This window comes from Myotis lucifugus, unplaced genomic scaffold (genome assembly GCF_000147115.1).
Source record: "Myotis lucifugus unplaced genomic scaffold, Myoluc2.0 scaffold_10, whole genome shotgun sequence".
Classification (NCBI taxonomy): Eukaryota; Metazoa; Chordata; class Mammalia; order Chiroptera; family Vespertilionidae; genus Myotis; species Myotis lucifugus.
In genome coordinates, this window is record NW_005871058.1 from 11,224,636 (window position 1) to 11,246,158 (window position 21,523).

The window sequence follows — 21,523 nt, forward strand, 5'->3', positions numbered from 1 at the left end:
AGAGATAAAAGCCCATTGTTTATTCCCGTTGTTGACGGCATATCTGTGTGTGGAAGGGCGTGGGGGACAGTCAGGGCTGTGGCATTTGAGAGATTAATCACCCACCCTAAGGGGTTTTGAGGCACCCACCTGCATTTTGAACTTGGATCTAAGTCAAAGGGGTGGGACAAGACCATGACAGGTGTTTTTTCTCTAATTAACTTCTCAGTGGACACGTCAAACACCAAATATATCAGAACAAAGGGTCCCAGCTCAGGACAGCCCCCTCCGTCCTCGGCAAGGGGCTGACAACTAAAGACGATTCTCTGGAAATTATAGAACGTTGGAGCGGTGCTGTGTTGCATTTTTAAAGGAGGGAAGCATCCCAGATGTGCCAGTTCCCTATACGGTCTCTTCTGTACTTAGCAGCTGTGACCAGATAGTGAAATTTTTTCATATTTTTTCTCTTCCTACCTGGGATTGGGGTGGGTAGAAAAGCATGGGTGTTATGTATGATTGTGTGTGTGTGTGTGTGTGTGTGTGTGTGTGTGTGTGTGTGTGTTGGGGCGGGGGGGTGATTTCTATGAAGAATCTCTGAGTTGTCATAGGGATATTAAAACTTTTCATACTCAGTGACTTCATAAATCCTTGAATTATCTGAAATGCAAGCAAAGATGGTTATGGAAAGGATGTTTTCACAAAAAGAATAGCAATAAATTAGGACAATTTAAATTTCAAATAAAGTCTGTGAAGCAGTCATTATGCAGCTACTGGAACAGTTCAGTAATGTGGGAGGAAAAAAGGGACACTGAACGATGATGTGCTCAATTCTAATTTATAACTCTAAGTAGGGAATGGGGCTTTCCTCTTAGTGATGACATTACGGGTGGCTTTTGTTTTCTTCCTGGTTTTCGGCATTTTATAAAACTTTTTTTGGTTTATTTCATAATCAAAAAGTCCTATTAAAAAACTCACATGCCCTGACCTTCAGAGTTCCAAGCGGCACATCCTGTGTGTCCCCCGAGCCCTGGGAGAGTAGGAAGCGAGCCTGTCCTACTCGCAGGACATGGTGAACTCAGAACAGTGCCACGCATACCGTCGAAACTCAGTGAGTAGTGAATAAAATATTCCCGTTTCTGTATTTCTCTTTCCTTTCTCTCTCCAGGTGATGTGCTCTATGAACTCCTTCAGCATATTCTGAAGCAGAGGAAACCTCGGATTCTTTTTTCACCTTTCTTCCACCCCGGAAACTCGATCCACACCCAGCCAGAAGTCATACTGCACCAGAACCACGAAGAAGGTACCGGAGGAGGCTTGTCTTTCCTTAGATCCAAGCGGTCTCATTGTTAATTTGATAAGTTGTTCTTTTTTATGTGAGTCATTTTTCATTCAACAAACCAATTATTGAATGCTTACTTTGTATAAGATCCTGGGGGAAATGCCAAAATGATTGAGAGATACTCTAGGCCAGTGATGGCGAACCTTTTGAGCTCGGCGTATCAGCATTTTGAAAAACCCTAACTTAACTCTGGTACCATGTCACATATAGAAATTTTTTGATATTTGCAACCATAGTAAAACAAAGACTTATATTTTTGATATTTATTTTATATATTTAAATGCCATTTAACAAAGAAAAATCAACCAAAAAAATGAGTTTGCGTGTCACCTCTGACACACATGTCATAGGTTCGCCATCACTGCTCTAGGCTCTATGCAGCTTACAATCTCGGCGAAGAAAGGAGCAAGATATGCACATGTCATAGTAGGCATCCTAATGAGGTGGCGGAAGGGGCGATATGCCCAGGTACCAGCAGCAGGTCAGCTTCATGCATGAGGTGGCTCTGGGGGAGTCCTTGGTGGCCCAGCAGGATTCAGATAAGCAGGGCTGGTGTGGAGAACATTCCAAGCAGAGAGGGTGGAGTCAGTCTTTGGGGTAGAAAGTAGTCAGATGACTTGGGTTGTACAGCTTATCTTCCCTCCCCCTCACCTCCCCACAACCTTTTGTTATGAGGAATTTTAAACATACCCCAAATAGAGAGAACAAACTCAATACAACCCTGTGAGCCATCAGCCTGTTTCAGCCATGATCCACACTGGGCCTGTGTAGAGCTACTCCAAGGAGGTTAGGTTGGAAATCGAATGTGGAGGATTTAGATGGAGGAAAGGAATGGGGAATCATTGAAGATTTGTGAGCAGAGGGTAATGAAAGCTGGAGGATGAAAAAAGACCCAAGCCCTGTGAACTCTGTGGGGGACCCAGGGGTTCTTCATGCACCAGAGGTGGTGTCTTACCCCGTTCTCAGTGTAAGTGCTTATTTCAGCTGTCCCAGGTGCTGCTCTCCTGTGAGTCACACCATCAGCAAAATCATTGCTAGAAAACAGAGCAAAAAACCAGACTTGCATTGTGACCCTGGACATAGTCCAGAGCAGGCCTATGGGGCCCTGGCGTGTCGCCCAGGTGGTTGAATGTCATCCCATACACTGAAAGGTTGCTGGTTCCATTCCCAGTCAGGGCACATGCCCAGGTTGTGGGCTCAATCCCTGGTAGGGGGCATACAGGTCGCAGCCAATTGATGCTACACTCTCACATCAATGCTTTTCTCTCTTTCCCTCTCTCTTCCTCTCTCTCTAAAAAGCAGTTTTAAAAATCTTAAAAAAAAAAGCAGGCATATGGGCAGGGAAATAGGTATAAAAATCTTACTTTGTGCACCATTCCATTGTACAGCGATGCTCAGTGCCTCTGTGGGGCGTTCCTGCCCGATGGGTTAGACAACAGATATGGAGACACACAGCAATACTTTTCACTTGGGACTTTTTCTTAGGACCAGATTACTAGGGGACTAAAACCCTGGTCCCTTGGGGCATTTCCTTGTATCGCTAGATCACCCCCAGGAGCAGGGCTAATATTTTTGTTCTGGTATTGGCAAATTAAGAACATGAGAAGTTGTCTTCTTAATTAACACTTCACAAAAGAGAGCCTGACTCCGGGCAGCTCGACACCTCTTCCTTGTGCCAAGTGCTTCCCAGCAGGTCCCTGGCTTTGTGATGTTTCTCTCATCCTTCCTTCCTCTAGTTTCACCCTTGCTAAATTTAGCAGCTGGCCCCACCCCCAGTTGGTTTCTTCCTTCTTCTGCTCTTCCTGCATGTACATTTCCGCCTGCATAGTAACCAGGAGGTGGGTTTACTGAAGCTTGACATTAAGGCGAGAATCATATTACCTTGCCTGCCTCTTCAGATACAAAGGGCGTGTGATGGGTGTTACCCCCACCCCTCTCTCTTTTTCTCATTACTTAAAAAAAAAAAAAAATCCCGTTTGGAATTTCTATTCCTCTTTTTATTCCCAAATGTGACTGGAGACCGATGGTCTCACCTCATCACAAATCCTTCCTCCTCTCCCCGGGGCCTGATTTGACTCAGAAGTAGGTGTGCTTGTCATTGTTCTCATTTGCAGGAGCTAATCAATAGAGAAAGCTGGCTTACTCTCAGAGCTACTCTCAAACCCAGTAAATACAGATGTGGCCCACCTACGCTTTAACGAGCTGTGCTCTCAAGTGTGGCTCAGTCGGTCAAAGAATGGAGCCAATGAGGCCAAGGTCAAGGGTCTCATCTCCCTGTGAACCAGTTCGCTCTGCTGCAGACCCTGCTCTGAAAAGTACTGTGTCTCAGAGACCACTCCTTAAAGCTATCAGCCAGGAAGCAGGAGCAGAGAGTACGTGCCCTCTCCTTCGCCCGGGCAGACGCAGGCCATGCTCTCAGATGGACAGGTGGACACACAAGAAGGGCAGCTTAGGTCTTTATCAGCGGTTAGCAAATGAGAAGAGCTGTACAAGATTCTGAGGCGATGTGAAGAGGCCACTGCCCCCAGACTTCCAGATCTATTGGTGCCCTTGGTGACGAAGGAGAAGGAACCCACTAGAGTTCCCTGCCCCGACCCGCCTCCCACCTCCCACCTCTTTTCCTCTCTCCTCCACCAACAAGAAGAAATATCCAGCTCGACAGGAACTATCTCTGGAATCAATACTGTGATATTTACTTGTGACTAGTAACATATTAATATGGGCATATGTTAACATACAGAGAGATCTGGCCCTGAAAAAAAGTGGTTCTGTAAAGTGAAATTAAGCATAGCAAATATTATGTCCCCAATGATTTATTTGACCTCATTGGGGTACAGTACCATATGAAAGTGTGTAGCTCCTGACTTGGCACAGAGAGATGTGACAGCATGGAAGGGGAACCGGCATTTCAGAGGGGGCTTGGCTCAGCCCCTCGATAGGCTGGCACGGCGGGCTTGCAGAGTGACATGCAAGCACAAAGCTTCATTCAGCCCCCCTGTGGCTTCACCTCATCACTGCCACCACCTTACCCAGTTCAGACATTCATGTCATACTGGGAATTTATCTCCCAACACAAAGGTATCTTGTTTAATCCAGCAGCAGTTCCCTGCAAATATCCCATCCGAGTACATTGCATTGAAATCCCGCCCCCCTCACCAGCAGCCACAGGGCAGGCAGTCCCATAAGCTAGGAAGCTGGTGTTAGCTCACAGGCCCCCGCCAGGCTCTGACAGGAGAGGAAGGTGATCTTACTAATTCAAACCTTTTTTTTGGTAAACACTTGTCTTCTCTGTGTCTGTTCTGAAATTGTCCTGCGTTGGGCAAAGCAGTCCTCAGATCACCACCTAAGTCTAGGAGAACCTGCATCCTACTCTTTTTCCTTATTTGCTTATGGGAAGAGAGTGCAATATTATATCACCAGGTAACCTTATAAATTGTCATCCCTACCGAGACATTCATGACCACGAAATGGGATTCTAACAAGTAAGCGAGGGCAATAGGCATAAACCAGAATCATTTTGACAAACTGGGACACATGGTCAGCTGAGATAAAACTTTCTGAAGAATGATGTCGGAAGTCAGGAAACCAGGTTCTAGCCCATTATCCTTCCAGCACAATCATAGGGGCTAAGTTACTCATTTCTCTGGCCCTCAGTTGTAAGATAGGAGATTAGACTAAATGGTCTCAGATCTTTCAGCTCTCAACTCCTCACATTCTATCCATGGTGTGAGCCTCCCTGGGTGATACGAAGATGAATAAGATGCATTCCCTACCTTCAGGGTAAAGGGCAACTAAAATCTAGAAAATCCCAAGTGTCCTGCTGGTGTTGCTCAGAAATAGCTCAATATCTCTTCTAGATTCCTTTTCTTTTATTGTTGTGACCCATTTTATCTGCATAGTATGAATTAGATAGTTACGTAGGAAGAAGACAAAATAAACAATGATACTACTTCTTTTACCAAAACCAGGAGGAAAAACATCTTTAGAAATTTCAAGCCAGCAAATGATGTTGGCCTGGACATGCACAAGTCTCTAGGGAGAAGGAATGGGATCTATGTTTCTTCTTCTAATCCTCACCCGAGGATGTTTTCATTGATTCTAGAGAGAAAGGAAGAGGGGGTGTGGGGGGGAGAGAGAGAGAGAGAGAGAGAGAGAGGGCTCAATTGGCTGCCTCCTATACACATCCTGACTGGGGATTGAACCCATAACCTAGGTGTGTGCCCTGACCAGGAATCGAACCCGCAACCTTTTGGTGTACGGACGACGCTCCAACCAATTGAGTCACCGGCCAGGGAAATGTCTATGTTTCTTAAATGTTCTTATTCCACCACCTCCTTGGGGGACCCCCCTATAATTTCAGCTCTTCTGTTCCACCCTCTCCTATGCCCCATCTAAGAGACTGGGAGGTGATTCTTAGTCACTTTAGTTTGAAAATATTTGCACGTGCAGTGCGGTGATTGTTTCTGCAACAGTGTAGGCCGTTTTAAGGTGACAGTTCTGCTCTGGGGCAGCTTTTTGTCACCAGGTGGACATGGAAAGTAGAAGTGAAGATGAGAAATGTCAAGTGTCAAAATACTGTTTTCTCAATTCTCCTTACAACCACACAGGGTAAGAGAGTGGAGAGAAATCATGTCTTTGATGAGGGCAGAGTGGGTGGCCTACATTCTGGATGGCCCACAGAAGTTTTATTTATAGGATTGCTTTATTAATGGAAACATTACCTCTTCCCCTCCGCCAGCCACGAGATCCAAGTGCCCAAAGACTGATTTGGAGGAAGGAAATCTTAAACAAGTTTAATGAAATAATTAAAGATGATGAGGTATAGGAATCTGCTTTATAATAACAAAATTAAAGCTAACATTTATGGGGTCCTTTTTTGCATGTCAGACCCTGTTCTAAGCTCTTATGTGTTGAAATCATTTAAGCTTCACACCCAGCCTTTCAAGAAGGTAATATTATACCCATTTTACAGATGAGGAAATTGGGGCTAGAGCAGTAAAGTGACATCCCCCAAATCACACAGCTACAAAGAAGCAAAGCTAAGACTTAACCCCAGGCCCACACGGCTCCAATACCTGCATTCACCTGCAGCATGACTGAGCCACAAAAATAATGCTTTCATTATTTTATTTTTATTATTATTATTATTATTATTATTATTATTATTATTATTTGCAAGCACTCTAAACGTGGAACAAATGAATGGGCATGTAGAGATTAGGATGCCAGGTCAGGTCTCCTGACTGGGTACATTGTGGCAAGTCCCAGCACGTCTGCTTATAACTGCCAAATCTAAGTAAAAAAAAAAGTCAAAGATAACTTTTGAGACACCAGCGTATGTCCTCAATTCATGATATGAAAAACTCATACTAACTTGGATGCATTAACCCATAGAGATCATTGACTGCCTCAGGGTGAATGGACTTAGCCCAGGGAACATCCCCAGCCTGTGAGAAATGTGGGCTCTGAGTCAGGCCCTGGCTTCCGAGAGCTGGAGAGCTGCCGTAGCCCGTGGGAGCCAGCCCCTCAGAACAGCTGCCGAGTGGGCAGCAGGGCACATGAGGCTTTTAGCTGCTCGGGCCACATCCTATTACTGGTTGTTGCGAAAAGCATCCCCGCTTCTCTAGTCTCGCTGGGATCGTGTTGATGACTGAAGTGTCAAGGAGGCTGTTGGCTGGGGTCTGGCGACTTTGTAATCCGTGTTAACTGTGTAATGCGTGGTGGAGCCAGAGAGCATCACCGTGTGTCTGCACTCTGGATCCTGACCAGCTGTTCAGGTCCCAGCTCCCAGTTTACCAGCTGGGAGACTTCAGGCAAGTTACTCAACTTCCTTGTATCTCAGTTTCCATCTGTAAAATAAGGAAAATACACCTATCAGATATGATTGATATAAGAAAGGATCGAGTTAATATGGAAAAATGCCCTTAGAACAGCATCTGTCACATAGCAGGCATTCAATAAATGCTACTCATTACCATGATTTGATATTTTTTGCCACTATTTGATTGGGTTTTTTTCTTTTCTTATTTTACCTTAAAATTGTAGTTGTGGTAAAATATACGTAACATTTACCATCTGAACCATGTTTAAGTGGTCAGCAGTGTGAAGTATATTCACATTGTCGTGCAGTGGTTGGCTGTTTGATGTCTTACATTCAGTTCCAAAGTTCTTAACCAATCCCATTATTGCAGCTACATGCTCTTTGTGTAAACACCACCTTTGTGCATTCCGGACATAAGAAGGGGCTTTTCCTACCCATGCCATTATCCTAGAATTCCTTCATTGATTCACCGGGCACCGTATGTAATATTATTTCTATGGTGAAATACATTTGAAGTCCCAGCCTTAATTGCTTTCAGGACACAGCCCACTTTGAGAATGAGTTCTGCGTGTACTCTAACGTCACGGTCCCTGGCACATGGTAGGTCCTCCGTGACCCTTTGGGGCCTGTTAATCTCCTGGGTCTCCTCTCACATTTAAAAACTATAAGACGAACATTTTTGTGCTCCTTTCAATTCTGTGATTCTTGGATCTGACAGGAGGTCATGAGGTTGGACCAGAGAAAGAACAGGCCCAGATCTTGACTTCCTGTCGTTCCCCAGGGAACCAGCTAACAGCATCTTTTCCCCTTACCAGGCCGCATTCCGCTCTTGCCTAACTCCTTTTCCCTGCTTTGCTTCCTATATTTCAGGGTCTAGGGCAGCATGACCTTTTACTCTCTGACCTATGTCCCCTGATGCAGCATTTGATTATGATGGGGAAGTGTGGAGCCCCTGGGTGGTGCAGAGAGCCTCTTGCCAATGGTCTAGAAGACTCAGCCTACTTCAGGGAGGACCCCCTCCCTTCCCTGCCTCTTCTGGCTTCCTGCAACGGTAGGGGCTGCTCTTAGCCCAAGGGCTAGCTGGCTCTATTCAGCCACAAGTTTTAGGGACAGGTGATCCCTCAGATGCATGAATAACTCTCACAAGGTGGTCTGGAAGTCTTCAAGAAACTTCCTCTTACCACTAGGGAAATGTCATCTGATGTTTTTGAGATAACGGCACTGGGAGCCTTGTGGGTTCACTTCCTGAGAAGGAGGCCCTCATTTGGCGTTATCTTGCTCTTTCCTCTTTCCAGCCCTCCTCTGCCTTATCTTGTGCCACCCTGACCCCATCCCTGTAAATGATTTACAAGGTGTACACCCACAGGCCTAATAGACTCATTTGAAATCTGATCCCTTGATTTCTTCATTTACGTCTTTTGTGCTGCTTTATTGAGACTGAGGGAGACTCCTTCCTCTATCAAGCATGTCAAACTCATGGTCAGTGGCCTGCCAGCTGCGAGTTTGACATGCTTGCAGTCTACACCACCTGACTGCAAAGGGCAAAGACAGCATACAGTCCGGAGCACCTCCCCGGCTCACAGACCTGCTTCTGCCCTCTGTACTGAGCCCCTGGCAGAGGTAGCCTGTTTGAAGGCCTTCCACCCACAATAATGAAGTTGAAACCTCAGAGTCCTGCAAGTTACCGATGTTGCTTCTTTCAGTTCCTTTCACCAAATGCTTATAAAATTCAAGGAGCTTACTTACTGTGTATGACCTCAAACATCTGTGAATGTTTGAAGTCATACTCAAACACCAGTCATAGTGGATTAGGGCCATACCCTGCACACTTGGGCAGTTTTATTCTCAGGCATTCAGTAGCATTGGCAACTTGTTGAAATGAATAGACTGAAATGGGCAGGCAAAGGGTCAGTGGAAAGTCTCCACTGAAACTCTTAGGAAAGGAGTAGGGGATGAGGGATGCATTAGTTTTCTAGGGCTACAATAACAAGGTACCACAGATAGCTGGTTTAAACAACATGAATTTATTATCTCAGTTCTGGAGGCTGGAAGTCCAAGATCAAGGAGGGGTGGGCAGAATCGCTTCCTTCTGAGGACCGTGAGGGAGAATCTGTTATGCGCCCCTCTTCTAGCTTCTGGTGGTTTGCTGGCAATCCTTGGCTTCGTCTTCACATGGCATGCTCCCCGTGTGCATCCACTCTTTATTCAGCACCTGTAGTCTGTTGATGTGTGTGTATTTTTATGTGTCTTTTAAATTATTACATTCTTGAGAGCAAGGACCACATTTTCTTACTCTTTGTATATTGTGCATCCGAGACACTACTTGAAATATAGTTGACATCACGCAAGGTTCTGTGATTCAGCTCATATTTGGTAATCACTGTGGGGCAAAATATTCCCCTTTCAATCATGCAGTGTGTGTGTGTCCGTGTGTCCAAGTTCCCCTTTTCATAAGGACACCAGTCATATTGGGTTAGGGCCCCACCCTATGACCTTACCTTAACTAAGTACATCTGCAATGACCCCATTTCTGACAAGGTCACATTCTGAGGTACTGGGACTTCAGAATATGAATTTTCTTTGAGTAGGGGAAGCACAGTTCAACCCGTAGCAGGTGTTACAGCACTTAAGTGTGCACACGAAATCTGTTTTGAGTTCTACCTCAAGACCTAGACCAGCCGTGGGCAAACTACGGCCCGTGGGCCGGATCCGGCCCGTTTGAAATGAATAAAACTAAAAAAAAAAAAAAAGACCATACCCTTTTATGTAATGATGTTTACTTTGAATTTATATTAGTTCACACAAACACTCCATCCATGCTTTTGTTCCGGCCCTCCGGTCCAGTTTAAGAACCCATTGTGGCTCTCGAGTCAAAAAGTTTGCCCACCCCTGACCTAGACCCTTTAATCTCCATGTAGCTCTTTATGGTTCCCATGAATCTTTTACAAAATTGTGCTGGGACATGGTCCCTTCTGAAAGAGTGTGGGACGGGAGATGGAGGCTGATGAGAGAGGCTGACCTGCTGGGCCTGTTGATTTGCATCTCTCTAACTTCTTACCATCAGCGGTGCCTCGGGGAAAGCGTGCTGGTGGACGTGTGATCCTGTGTGTGAGGTATAAACTTGATCTTAGCCTTTGTTCTCCTCTGGAGATTTTCCAGTCAAAACCCATGACTTTAACCAAAGGCAGTTTGTTTTTGTTCTGTTTTTGTTTTGTTTTTTTTTAGGTTTACTAGTATTCATTATTTATAACATGATTAAATTGGGTCAACTTTTAGTGAATTTTAAATGGAGAATCTTTTCTAATAGGTAAAAAGAAAGAGGAAAGCCCTAGTGGTTGGAACGTCGGCCCTCAGACTAAAGGGTCCCGGGTTCGATTCCCATCAAGGGCACCTTCCTTGATTGCAGGCTCGATCCCCAGCCCTGGTCAAGGCACATGGGGGAGGCAACCAATCAACCCAACATTGATGGTTTTCTCTCTGTCTGTCTCTCCTCCTCCCTTCCACTCTCTCTGAAAATCAATGGAAAAAATATCCTCAAATGAGGATTACCAAACAACGCCCCCCCAGAAAAAAAGAGGAGAAAAGAAATCAGACCTTTTTTTTTTTTTTTTGTAATCATCACATTTATTTATATGATTATTTTGTAATCATCTTATTTTGGGCTGTGTGGTAGTGAGAAGGGATTATATGTGTCTAAAAGAGACCTGCAAAGAGAAAGGTTTGGGACCAGAAAACACTTTCAACCAGAATGGGTTCTCTACCAGTCCTTGGTCTTTTTCCCCCTTCCATCTTCCTTCCACGCCTACACTAATTATGTGTGGCTTTCCCTCCCTCTTCCTTATGCATTTCCCTCCCATATCAAGACCTTCAGACAGAGGGCAATGTGGATAATTTCCCAGTTTTCCAGATGGGCAATTCACCAAGAACAAACCCAGACATCAAGGCCAGACCAAAAAAAATCTTCTTGTTTTAGACAGAAAACTCCTACATCTGGGGGATTTAATGCACCCACTGTCCGCTCGGTGCATTTCCTGTGTCCGGAGCTTCTCTGCCTGCCGGCTCTGGTCTCATAAGTTTCCATACCCTGCTGCCAACTTATAATAACAGAGGCAGCAGGGCAGGAACGTCATCGCCCTCTCCATCCGTGGGCACGTGCTTTGCAAACTGAAACAAAAGCTTAGAAGACCTCATTGCAGGCCTTTCAGCCTTGACAGTGGTTGTGCCCAGACCACCAGTTGCCTGGAATTAAAACCCTCGGATCCAGTTCTCTACCATTAATGTTATCAACTTCATCAAGTACTTCCTCTTTGAGTGGTGTGTGCAGAGAGAGAAATAAATCATGCTCCACCAAGTCCTGTTGCTGCCAGATCCTGAGTCAAAAGTAAAATGTGAGTTGATTATCCAGAGCACTATCTCCCTCCTTTATTGTTCCCAATGATCTGGGCAGGAACAGAGAGTGAAATCTCTCCAGGACATTACATCAGTTCCTCCTTTACCCTTGGCATGAAAGCTCTTCCTCTCATAGTCCTCCCAGACTTCCTAAGGCTTGCCCTGAGTGCACACCCATACACTGAGCCTTGAAGCCCAGGACATCAAAGGAAGCTTGTAGGTAACCAGACTACTGGCCAATGCCTGTGTCATTTTGCAATTTGTAAGACGGGAAATGGATTCAGGAAATAGGATTTTTCAACACATGGCCTTCATCATCCTTAAGTATTTTTAAAACCTTAATAAGCTTTTAAGGAAAGGGAGACATTCTGTAAATGGCATTTAGGAGAAAACATATGAAACTTCAAAATGCAGCTATCTTAAATACTTGCTTACGATGGCCATATTCTGTGACAAATGACAAGTGTTCATGGCTAGCAGAGTTGAGATCCATATTAGCTGTGAAAAGAATCATCCCCAAAAGATTACAGGTCATTTATATCATACTAATAATCTCAGCTATTAAAGTTAATACCATGGGTCCAGCCAGTACCTTGTAAGCATTTATTTGCATTTGGGTTCAAGTATGAAGTTAGTACTTGTCATCCCAACCTGTATCATTGCAAGATTGATTAAGCACTTAAAAAAACAAACACCTTTTTGTAGGCAAACATCAAATTGATACAAAAGTAGGGAGAATTATATAATGAACCACCATGTACCCATCACCAGCTTTAAGGATCAATTGTGGCCATTCTTGTTTCCTCTATACCCCAGGTACACTCTGATTCAAACTTCCAGATTATTGTAAAGCAAATCCCAGGTATATAATTTCATCTATAAATATATCAGTACAGGTCTGAAAAGATAAGGACCCATTATAAAATCATACAGAGTTATTACATCACCTGAAAACTAATAGATCTTCAGTATCACCAAATATCCTGTTAATGTTCACATTTCCCCAACTATCTCATCAATGTTTCTAACTTTGAATCAGAATCCAAACAAGTCTCTTTACATTGCAAGTGGTTGATGTGTCTCTTAAGTCTCTTTCAATCTATAGTTCTCCATCTCTATCTTTCTTGCACACGTGCTTGTTAGCATAAATCTTCCCCTGTACATAGTGTGTCTTTTTTTTTTCTCTGGTTGCTTTCAAGATTTTCTCTTTGGTTTTCAGATTTTTTACTATGGTGTGACTGCGTGTAGCTTTTCTTGTATTTATTTTGCTTGGGATTTGCTGAGCTTCTTGGACCTTTAAGTTTGTCATTGTTACCAAATTTGGGAACAATTTGGCCATTATTTCTGCAAAATTTTTTGCCCCATTCTTTCTGTTCTCTCCTTCTTAGACTCCAATTACATGTCTGTTACCATTTAATATTGTTTCAGTCACAGAGGATCTATTTTTTATCTTTTTAAAATTTGTCTTCAAGTTTCCTAATCCTATCTTCTGTCATCTCCAACCTGCTATTAAGTTCATCTAGTCTAATCTTTCATTTCAGATACTGTATTTTTTTTTCAGTTCTAGAATCTTCTTTTTTTTGTATATCGTTTCCATTTCTCTTCTGACAATCTCCGTTATCATTCATTATGATTATCATTTATTGTAAATGCTTGAACTTACAGCTACTTTAAAGTTCTTTTTTGCTAATTTCAACCTCTACATTATCAGTCTGTTTTCCTCTTGATTTTGGATCATGCTTCTCTGGGTCTTCGAATGTCTAGAAAACCTTTATTGGATACTAGATATCCAATAAAGATAGATAAACACAATCGATAACACATTGTAGCGAAAGTATTATGTTATACTAGTGCCCAGGGCACGGATTCATGCACATTGAAAGGAAATTAATTAGAAGGTGGTCGGCAGGGCGGGACTGAGCGAGATAGGCCAGACACGCCCTAGAGCCAACCTCCTGTGGTCCCTCCCTGGGCAGCGCTGGGGCTTGAAGGGTGTCTGTGGAGTGAGAGGGGTCCCTCCAGCAGGTGGGGTCCCTTGGCCTGGCCTGCGCTCTCCAACATCCCCCGAGGGGTCCCAATTGCAAGAGGGCAGTTCTCGGGTGATGCACCCGGAATTGGGCTCCCTCCTCTCTGGTTCTGGGTGCATCACCCGAGAACTGCAGCTGCCAAGTCACCGCAGCTCAGCAGCTCCTGTGTTGAACATCTGTCCCCTGGTGGTCAATGCACATCATAGCTACCGGTTGGAGCGTCTGCCCCTTGGTGATCATTGCGCATCATAGCTACGGGTCAGATGGTTGAACAGTCGGATGGTTGCTTAGGCTTTTATGTATATAGATTCCTCCGAAGGATGTTGATTTTTATTCTAGGCAGTTAAATAACTAGCCAGTCACTTTGAATTTGTTGAGTCTTGATCTTACATTTAGTTAGGACAGATCTGCTTCAGTTTTGCCTTTAACCATCAGGTAAATCCCTTTGTCCTAGAGCACTATTCTTACTCATAAGGTGTGGCCATTCTGGGTTAATACAGAGCTTGAGATACTTACAGAGCTTTCTAATGGAAATTAAAATCCAAATCCTGTCTTCAATACAGTGGCCGGTAGCTGAGATTTCTGCTCCTATCTTTCAATCATCCAGCTGTTGCTTTTCACTGAGCTCCTTAGAGAGTTTCCCCAGCACATGTGCTATTCAGAGCACATGTTAAAGATTTGAGGAAACTTTATGTGCCAATTTAGTGATATTCCCTCTGAAGCTCTCTTTATGAGACTTGATCTCTCAATTTTTTGCCATTCTGGCAGCCATACTTGAATCCCTGACATCTCAAGCAACTTTCAAGTCATTCTCTATCTGCCCCACATTACATGGACAATCCTCAGGGCAAAAGCTCTGCAAATTGGTATCTCACTCTGTCAGTTTCCTTCTTTCAAGAGTGAAATCCCCTTCGTTTTTTCCATTACCTTCAAGTAACTTTTAGAAATGTATTCTATCCAGATTCTGTTATTTCTACCTGTGGAAAGGTTAGTTCAGTACAAGCCACTCTGCCATTATTGAAACTGGAATTCCCTTCTTCATTAGAAAAATGGTAGCATACCATAAATACTTGATCTTGCTTTGCTTATCTAACCATAGAGCCTAGAGACCAGTGCTTAGCAGAATATTGAGATACTCCTCATTCCATTTTATAGCCACACTAGAGGCCCAGCAATTGCGCAAGGAGGCACCCCATGGGCCGCCGCGGGAGTCAGGCCAGACTGGCGCTGCAGGCGGCCGGGACCCGCGCCTGACTTCCGCTCCAGGTCCCCCCCGGCTCCCCTGCCTGTGTCCGCTCTGGTTTGCCAGAGCCGCCGCACCAGCTCGGGCAGGCCCCCTGTCTCTGTCTCCGTCTCCGCTCCAGGCCTCACCTGCATGCGCAACCTCCTCCTGTCCGGTAGTGACCCGTTACAGCGTCCCGGCCTAATTTGCATATTACTATATATATATATATATATATATATATATATATATATATATATATCGTCCTCCGCTATTTAGAGGTATATTATAACTTAATAAACCAGTCTCCTGCTGGTAGCTATGCCAATGAGACAGTTCTGGGAATAGATATGGCCAGAAAAACTTCATGAAGATGAGTGTGGGGCCCTATAGAAAGCTCCATTTTCATAGACAGATTTATCTCCTTCCTATTCTTAGCAGGACTCAAAGCCAAATGTATGCTAGTTCCTCTCTCAACCAAGCCTGCAGAACTACTTCTGTTGCCGAGCTGTGTATACTTCTGGGTTGTCCTTGCTCATTTGTGACCAGCTTGAAAGTTCAGGTGGGATGGGGTGGAGGTATGCTACTCCTTTTTACTTACCTCTGCCTATCTTCAAGCACTTATGGGTAGGGCTGCGCACTCAGAAACAGAGTGATCCTAATCGTTCTTTCAAGTACAATCAGATTGTCATTCTGTACATTAGCCCCACTATTCATGCTTAGAGCAGGTTTAGGTGTTACTTCCACCCCGGTTTGTATATAGAAAAGTGGTAGATATTGCAATAGATACATGGGTTCTAGAACCTGATTGGAGTCTGGTTCTAACCCCCTAACTGGCTCTGTGGCCTTGGGTAAATTGCTTACCTTCCTCTATGCCTCCATTTTTTCACCTGTGAAGTAGGATTAATGTAGTTAGTATCTGCTACTTAGGAGTGTTGTAAATTTTAAATAGTACAATGCAGAAGCTAGGATATAGTAATTGCTTTATTATTATTATTATTATTATTATTAAATACCCATACCTCCTGGAGGTAGAAAAAATGAAAATTTGCTTATGAAAATGTAAGTCAGTGAAAGCATCTAGAGAGAAACCCTTAAGGACCCTGAAAGCCACATGCAGAGTTAAAGGTAAAGAATGAAAGTTTGGCTTCCTCGTGTTTGTAAGCCACGAGCAGGTGATTGATGGAATGTTTGTAGACATTCTTCGCTGTCTAGTGGCAGGAAAAGAATTCTAAGTATGTGCACTAAGCAGGGAAAACAGCCCTGCATCCTGGGGCAAAAAGCGGCCGCACTGCACCCCTGCCCTGCTCACTGTAGGGCTGCAGTGAGGTCCCTCCCCTGGCAGCTCACTGGGGGCTCTGATGGTCTCTCCTCTGCTCCACAGATAACTGTGTCCAGAGGACCCCGAGGCCGTCCGTGGAGAACGTGCACCACAACCCTCCCACCATTGAACTGTTGCACCGCTCTAGGTCACCCATCACCACCAATCACCGGCCGTCTCCTGACCCAGAGCAGCGGCCCCTCCGGTCCCCCCTGGACAACATGATCCGCCGCCTCTCCCCAGCCGAGAGGGCCCAGGGACCAAGGCTCCACCAGGAAAACAACCACCAGGAGTCCTACCCCCTGTCGGTGTCTCCCATAGAGAATAATCACTGCCCACCGTCCTCCGAGTCCCACCAGAAGCCATCCAGCCCCCGGCAGGAGAGCACCCGCGTGATCCAGCTGATGCCCAGCCCCATCATGCACCCTCTGATCTTGAACCCCCGGCACTCCGTGGATTTCAAACAGTCCAGGCTCTCCGAGGACGGGCTGCACAGGGAAGGAAAACCCATCAACCTGTCGCATCGTGAAGACCTGTACATGAACCACATCATGGTCTCCGTCTCCCCACCCGAGGAGCACGCCATGCCCATTGGGAGGATAGCAGGTAAGTGGGTGCTCCCCTCTGCCGCCACTTCAGCCTCAGGGCAGGCCTAACAAAGCCCTACTCTCTCCCGAGAACTTTGCCACCAGCCTCACACCATCCCCAATTAGGTGCCCTCAGAGGCTCTGAGGGACTTGTGTCTGGATGAGGCGAAATCCCTAATGGGCTAGTTAATGAGCTGCTGGGGCGAAGTGGTTAATGAGCCTCAGAAATGTTAAGGAACGAATGTCCTACATCCCGCTTATAAGGAGAGTCACATCAGAGTCATGGCTAAGCGAAAACACTTAGAATAAAAGGTTTATGAGCATGTTAATGGCCCTGTCCTGAAGTTTCCAGCCGCTAATTAATAACCAGACACAGCATAAAGAGCCTTTGTCTCGGGAGCAGGCCTGTAATTCCACCCTGTGGGCAGTAGCTCAGCGCAGCCCTCGCTTGGGAGGGGACAGGAGAGAAAAACAGGAGGGTGGTGTTGGAAGCAGGTGTTGTTGGGTCATCGGGATAGAGGAAACCACTCTTGAATTCTTTTATGATGACAAGCCCAGATTTGTTTCCTGAGGCAAGAAACCAGTGGACATCTACACATTGCATTTGTCTTCCCGTTGTTTACGTGAAGTCAGTCCCCAGAAGCTTAATCCTCCAACCGCTTGGCAAGATGAGCTCTTTGCCTAGAGCGTCGCTCTATTCCTGAGACATTGGTTGAGCACCGACTATGCGCAGATAAACACATTGGGAAGCAGGGGACGCAGAGCTGACTTGACACAATTATTTCTTCAAGGAATTTAAAATGCACTAGGAGAGACAGATGGGAAAACCACTAACTAAGATATAAGGCAGAGCGAAGTAAGTCCTATGTCCCATTCATTCAGTGCACAAGCATTTATTCACTTATTTATTACTCACTCACTGTGCGCTGGGATAATTAAGTGCTATGGAAGCAAAGCAAAGAGAAGGCACGTTTTGACTGTAGGAATTGCGGAAGGCTTAGCAGGAGGTAGCTTGATGCTGAAGGTGATTTGTGTTCACTGGTGGGAGGAATGCATGGAAGAAGGAGGGGAGGGGTCCGGCCTGTTCAGGGAAAGGTGAGAAATGCCTCCTCTTCTCCCTCCCCCTCCCCCTCCTCCTCCTCCTCCTCCTCTTCTTCCTCCTCCTCCATGAGCTGATGCCCCAGGATAAAGTGCCAGCTGCAACTCCAGGGTGGAGCAGTGCTCCTGACACCTCAACAGCCTGGGGTCCAATAGGCTCCTTACTTTAATCACCTCCACCTCCACTCATTGTTCCTTCTTTAAGTTGTTTCCAAATTTTTCTCTGGCCCCAAATGCACCTCCAATGTTGTCTCAATTTTATTGTTACAAATAATTTACATCAAGAATGTTGAATCAAGAAAATAAGATGGCAAAGAAATATGACTTACGTGTTTTAAAAACTATGAAAAATGAAGATCTGTGTCTGGGATTTGATTCAAAGTGATCCCGCAGAGTCGGGCACGAGGAATGGATGGAGTCTACCTAAAATAAGGTCAGCCCTGAGCCAATGGCCATGTGGCCAGGTGATGGATGCCTGGGGGGGGGGGGGCGGGTGGCGGGGATTACTGTTCTGTCTACCTGTGTGTATATATAAGTATTATTTTAATAATAAAAAGAAAAAAGAAACTGAAAAGAAGAGCAGGGAAAAAGAAGCAGAGCTTAGACAAAGCCTGAGAATTTCCCAGTTGGAGAAAGGGGATGGGTCAGCACAGTACCATGAATAATATACATGACCCGTCTCGTGCTGTCCAGCAAGACCCTCTTGTGCTGTTTCTCCCATGGTCTGCACAGCAGCATTGGATGTTTTGCAGATACTTCCTACTTGTTTATAATTCTCAGGACAGCTCTTTGAGGTAGCTTATTACTGCTGTATCTGTTTTATATGGGTCATTTATAGGGGAAACCACAGAGGAAACTGAACCCCAGAGAAGCAGAGGTCAAATAGGGGCTGGGTGGCTGCAGGATGCTGTGCGCAGTGCTGCCCGCCGGGGCCTGCCTTCCTCTGAAATCGGTTTTGTTCGCCTCCTCAGTGACGCTGTCCTTAAGTCTGTACCTAAAGAAAGTTAAGGTTTTTAGCGTATGGAGTTATATTCCCACTTGTTTAGTAGTTTGTAAATTTTAAAATACTAGTCCCTTAAAAATTGTGTTACTTTTTAAATTCTTGTTCCCAAACTTCAGAATTGTTAGCCAAAGGATGTAGTCTCATCAGGATGATGCTCCATGGAATATTGTACCAACCAAGCGATGAACCTGAGTGCCTATGGATGCCCCCTCTCCCTTAAGAACACACGGAAAAGGGGAATCTGTGCTTTTCTTGGTGACTCTAGGAAATCACAATATTCATGTTAAATAATCTAGGCCCAGATCCTTTGGAGGAGTGCAAGAACTCATGCAGTATGATAGAATCCCCTAAAATTCTTTATTATGAATGCTCTAATGGTATATTCAACAGTTTAAACATCTCCAGATTTGGTGATATTAACTAATATCACCAAATCCGGGAATAGTTCACTTAACTACATGGCACTGTTTTTCTCAAGGGTGAATGAGTGGATTGAAAAGTCTACAGTGTAACTCCAACTCCAGAAGTCTATGATCTCATACTTCGTCTTGATCCTGGAACCCTCAGCACAATGCTAGGCTCCTTTGTGTTGTTTGGGAGATCCCTGCCTCTCCACCCCAGACCTTCTGATGTCCTTTTGGATTACTCCGATCCTTGTAAAATTGATTCTGTTTATTGAAGGTCAAATTCATTGGGTGATTTCTATGTACAGTGTAAAGTTCTGTCATTACTAAACAGCCATAATAATCTTTCCGGTCCCTATAAAGCAACTGTTAAATGAGAAAACTTAGTTCCTTTAGCTTTTTGAATGAGCACAGAGCAGAAAGAAATGAAGGTGACACGAAGGTGCTGTTACATGTCACTCTGATGAATAACATAGCTGCAGGGTGTGGGTAGAAACAACTTATGAATGTTGGTTAAGTAGTAAAGTTGAATTCTTATCCACTCAGATATAATTATCTCAGGTACTCTAGGATTTATGCATTTGGACACCTGCATTTAAGGCACTTTTACTGCACTCATGGGGGTGGGTGTTTAAGGAGGTGTAGACCATTAGCTGTAAGTGCAATACTGTCATTGGTATCGGCAAAGGACTCCTATTAAGTACCACAGGAGGTTGGAGCAGGCATATCAGGGAAAGCTTCATGGAGGGGGTGGTTTTTAGCTGGGCTTAGATGAATACTTCAAATGTGGACAAGTGGAGATTAGAGAAAAAGCGGTCATTCTAGATGACAAAAACTCCAAACAAGATAAGTCCCCTTATATATATATTTTTTACTTCAGGTAAAAATGTAAATCCAAGAATCCAAGTCCATTAAAAATCCATCATACTTCATCAATTCTTTATTTTTTCACTGTTTAATATTGAGATGCACCATACAATTAAGAGATTACATGCAAAATTATGACAGGTTACCTAGGTATTTATCTTGTGGCAAAACTAAAATGATCAATAAAGGAAATGCAGGAGGTAGTTGACAATTTAAATGCAAGCCGCAAATTAGATCTATTTAAATCTCACATGAAGCTGATTTTTAAAGATGTTGTTTATTGTTCAAAGGATACGATGAACTATTACTGAGTTTAACAAGTTGGAATGGCTGGTGTTTCTGGGAGAGAGTTCACACAGGCCAGAGTGAGATGAGGTCCTTCCTGGGTTCTAGTTTTTATTGACTAGCTAATGGTGTGTAACAACCAGCAAGTTGCTTCTTTTTGTGCTTGTTTTCTATGCATTACCCTTAGGAAGGAATTGCTGGGTGGGGCGGGAGCGCAAGTCAGCATCTGCCAGCCTTCTAACATTTCTCTCAGCCCATAGAAGTTTTACTGGTCTGTATCTCACCGATGTGTTTTGTAAGCAAAGAGTTTGCTGGCAGAGAGCTCCACAGTCGACAGGGTGTAGCTCTGGTGATGCCAAGTCATGCTTTCAGTGTATATGGACATTCACTCTTAGAACCCGATGATTTCAAAGCTAGAAGGTTCCTTTACAGATGAAGAAACGGAGATTCCCACACACATCCAGAGTCCAGCCTCGAGCTTCCATCTAGCATCCTTTCCAACACACGAGTCTCCTGACCTGGGCCTCCAGAGCAGGGGTTGGGAACTCTGCCCCAAAGGCCAAATCAGCTGCCGCCTGTTTCTGTAAATTGAGTTTATTGGCACACAGCCACTCCCAGTCACTTAGGACTATCTGTGGCAGCGCCCTGCGCTATGCACTGCAAGGCAGAGCTGAGTAGCTGCAGCAGAGATGGTGTAGCCAGCAAAGCCTAAACTACTCATCATTGGCTTTCACAGCAAGCATTTGCTGCCCCCAGCCTCGCTTACTTGTCTGGTCATTGTGCTTGGAATCATGGGCGTAAGGTAGTATGCAGAAGTAGCAAACACGGTCCCTCCTCCAAGGAATTACTTGCGCTTTAGAGAATGAGGCGTGCCTAAGACATGTGCGAGCAGCAATCACAATGAAGTAAGAAAGGAGACAAGGTCTAGGCTGCAGGCTGTTTGCAGACCAGCCCGGAATGGTTACAGTAACATCGTCAACATAAATACAGCTGAATAAAAGAAATTATTTCGTCCTGACCATTGTGGATCGATGGTTAGAGTGTTGGCCTGTGCACCGAAGGGTCACAGATTCAATTCCTGGTCAAAGGCAAGTGCCTGGGTTGTGGGTTTGCTCCCCAGCCCCAGCGGTGCGTGCAGGGGGCAACCAATCAATGTGTCTCTGCCACATCAATGTTTCTCC

The 21,523-nt window shown here is 44.8% G+C and overlaps 1 protein-coding gene across 1 annotated transcript in view; it reads left to right on the forward strand.

Moving 5' to 3' along the window:
- ETV6 (ETS variant 6) overlaps positions 1 to 21,523 on the forward strand; it is a 206,612-nt gene that overhangs the window by 169,479 nt on the left and 15,610 nt on the right. The window contains exons 4-5 of the mRNA XM_014451697.2: positions 1,145 to 1,279; positions 16,162 to 16,704. Of these exons, the coding sequence (XP_014307183.1) occupies positions 1,145 to 1,279; positions 16,162 to 16,704 (678 nt within the window). The remainder of the gene's footprint in view (positions 1 to 1,144; positions 1,280 to 16,161; positions 16,705 to 21,523) is intronic.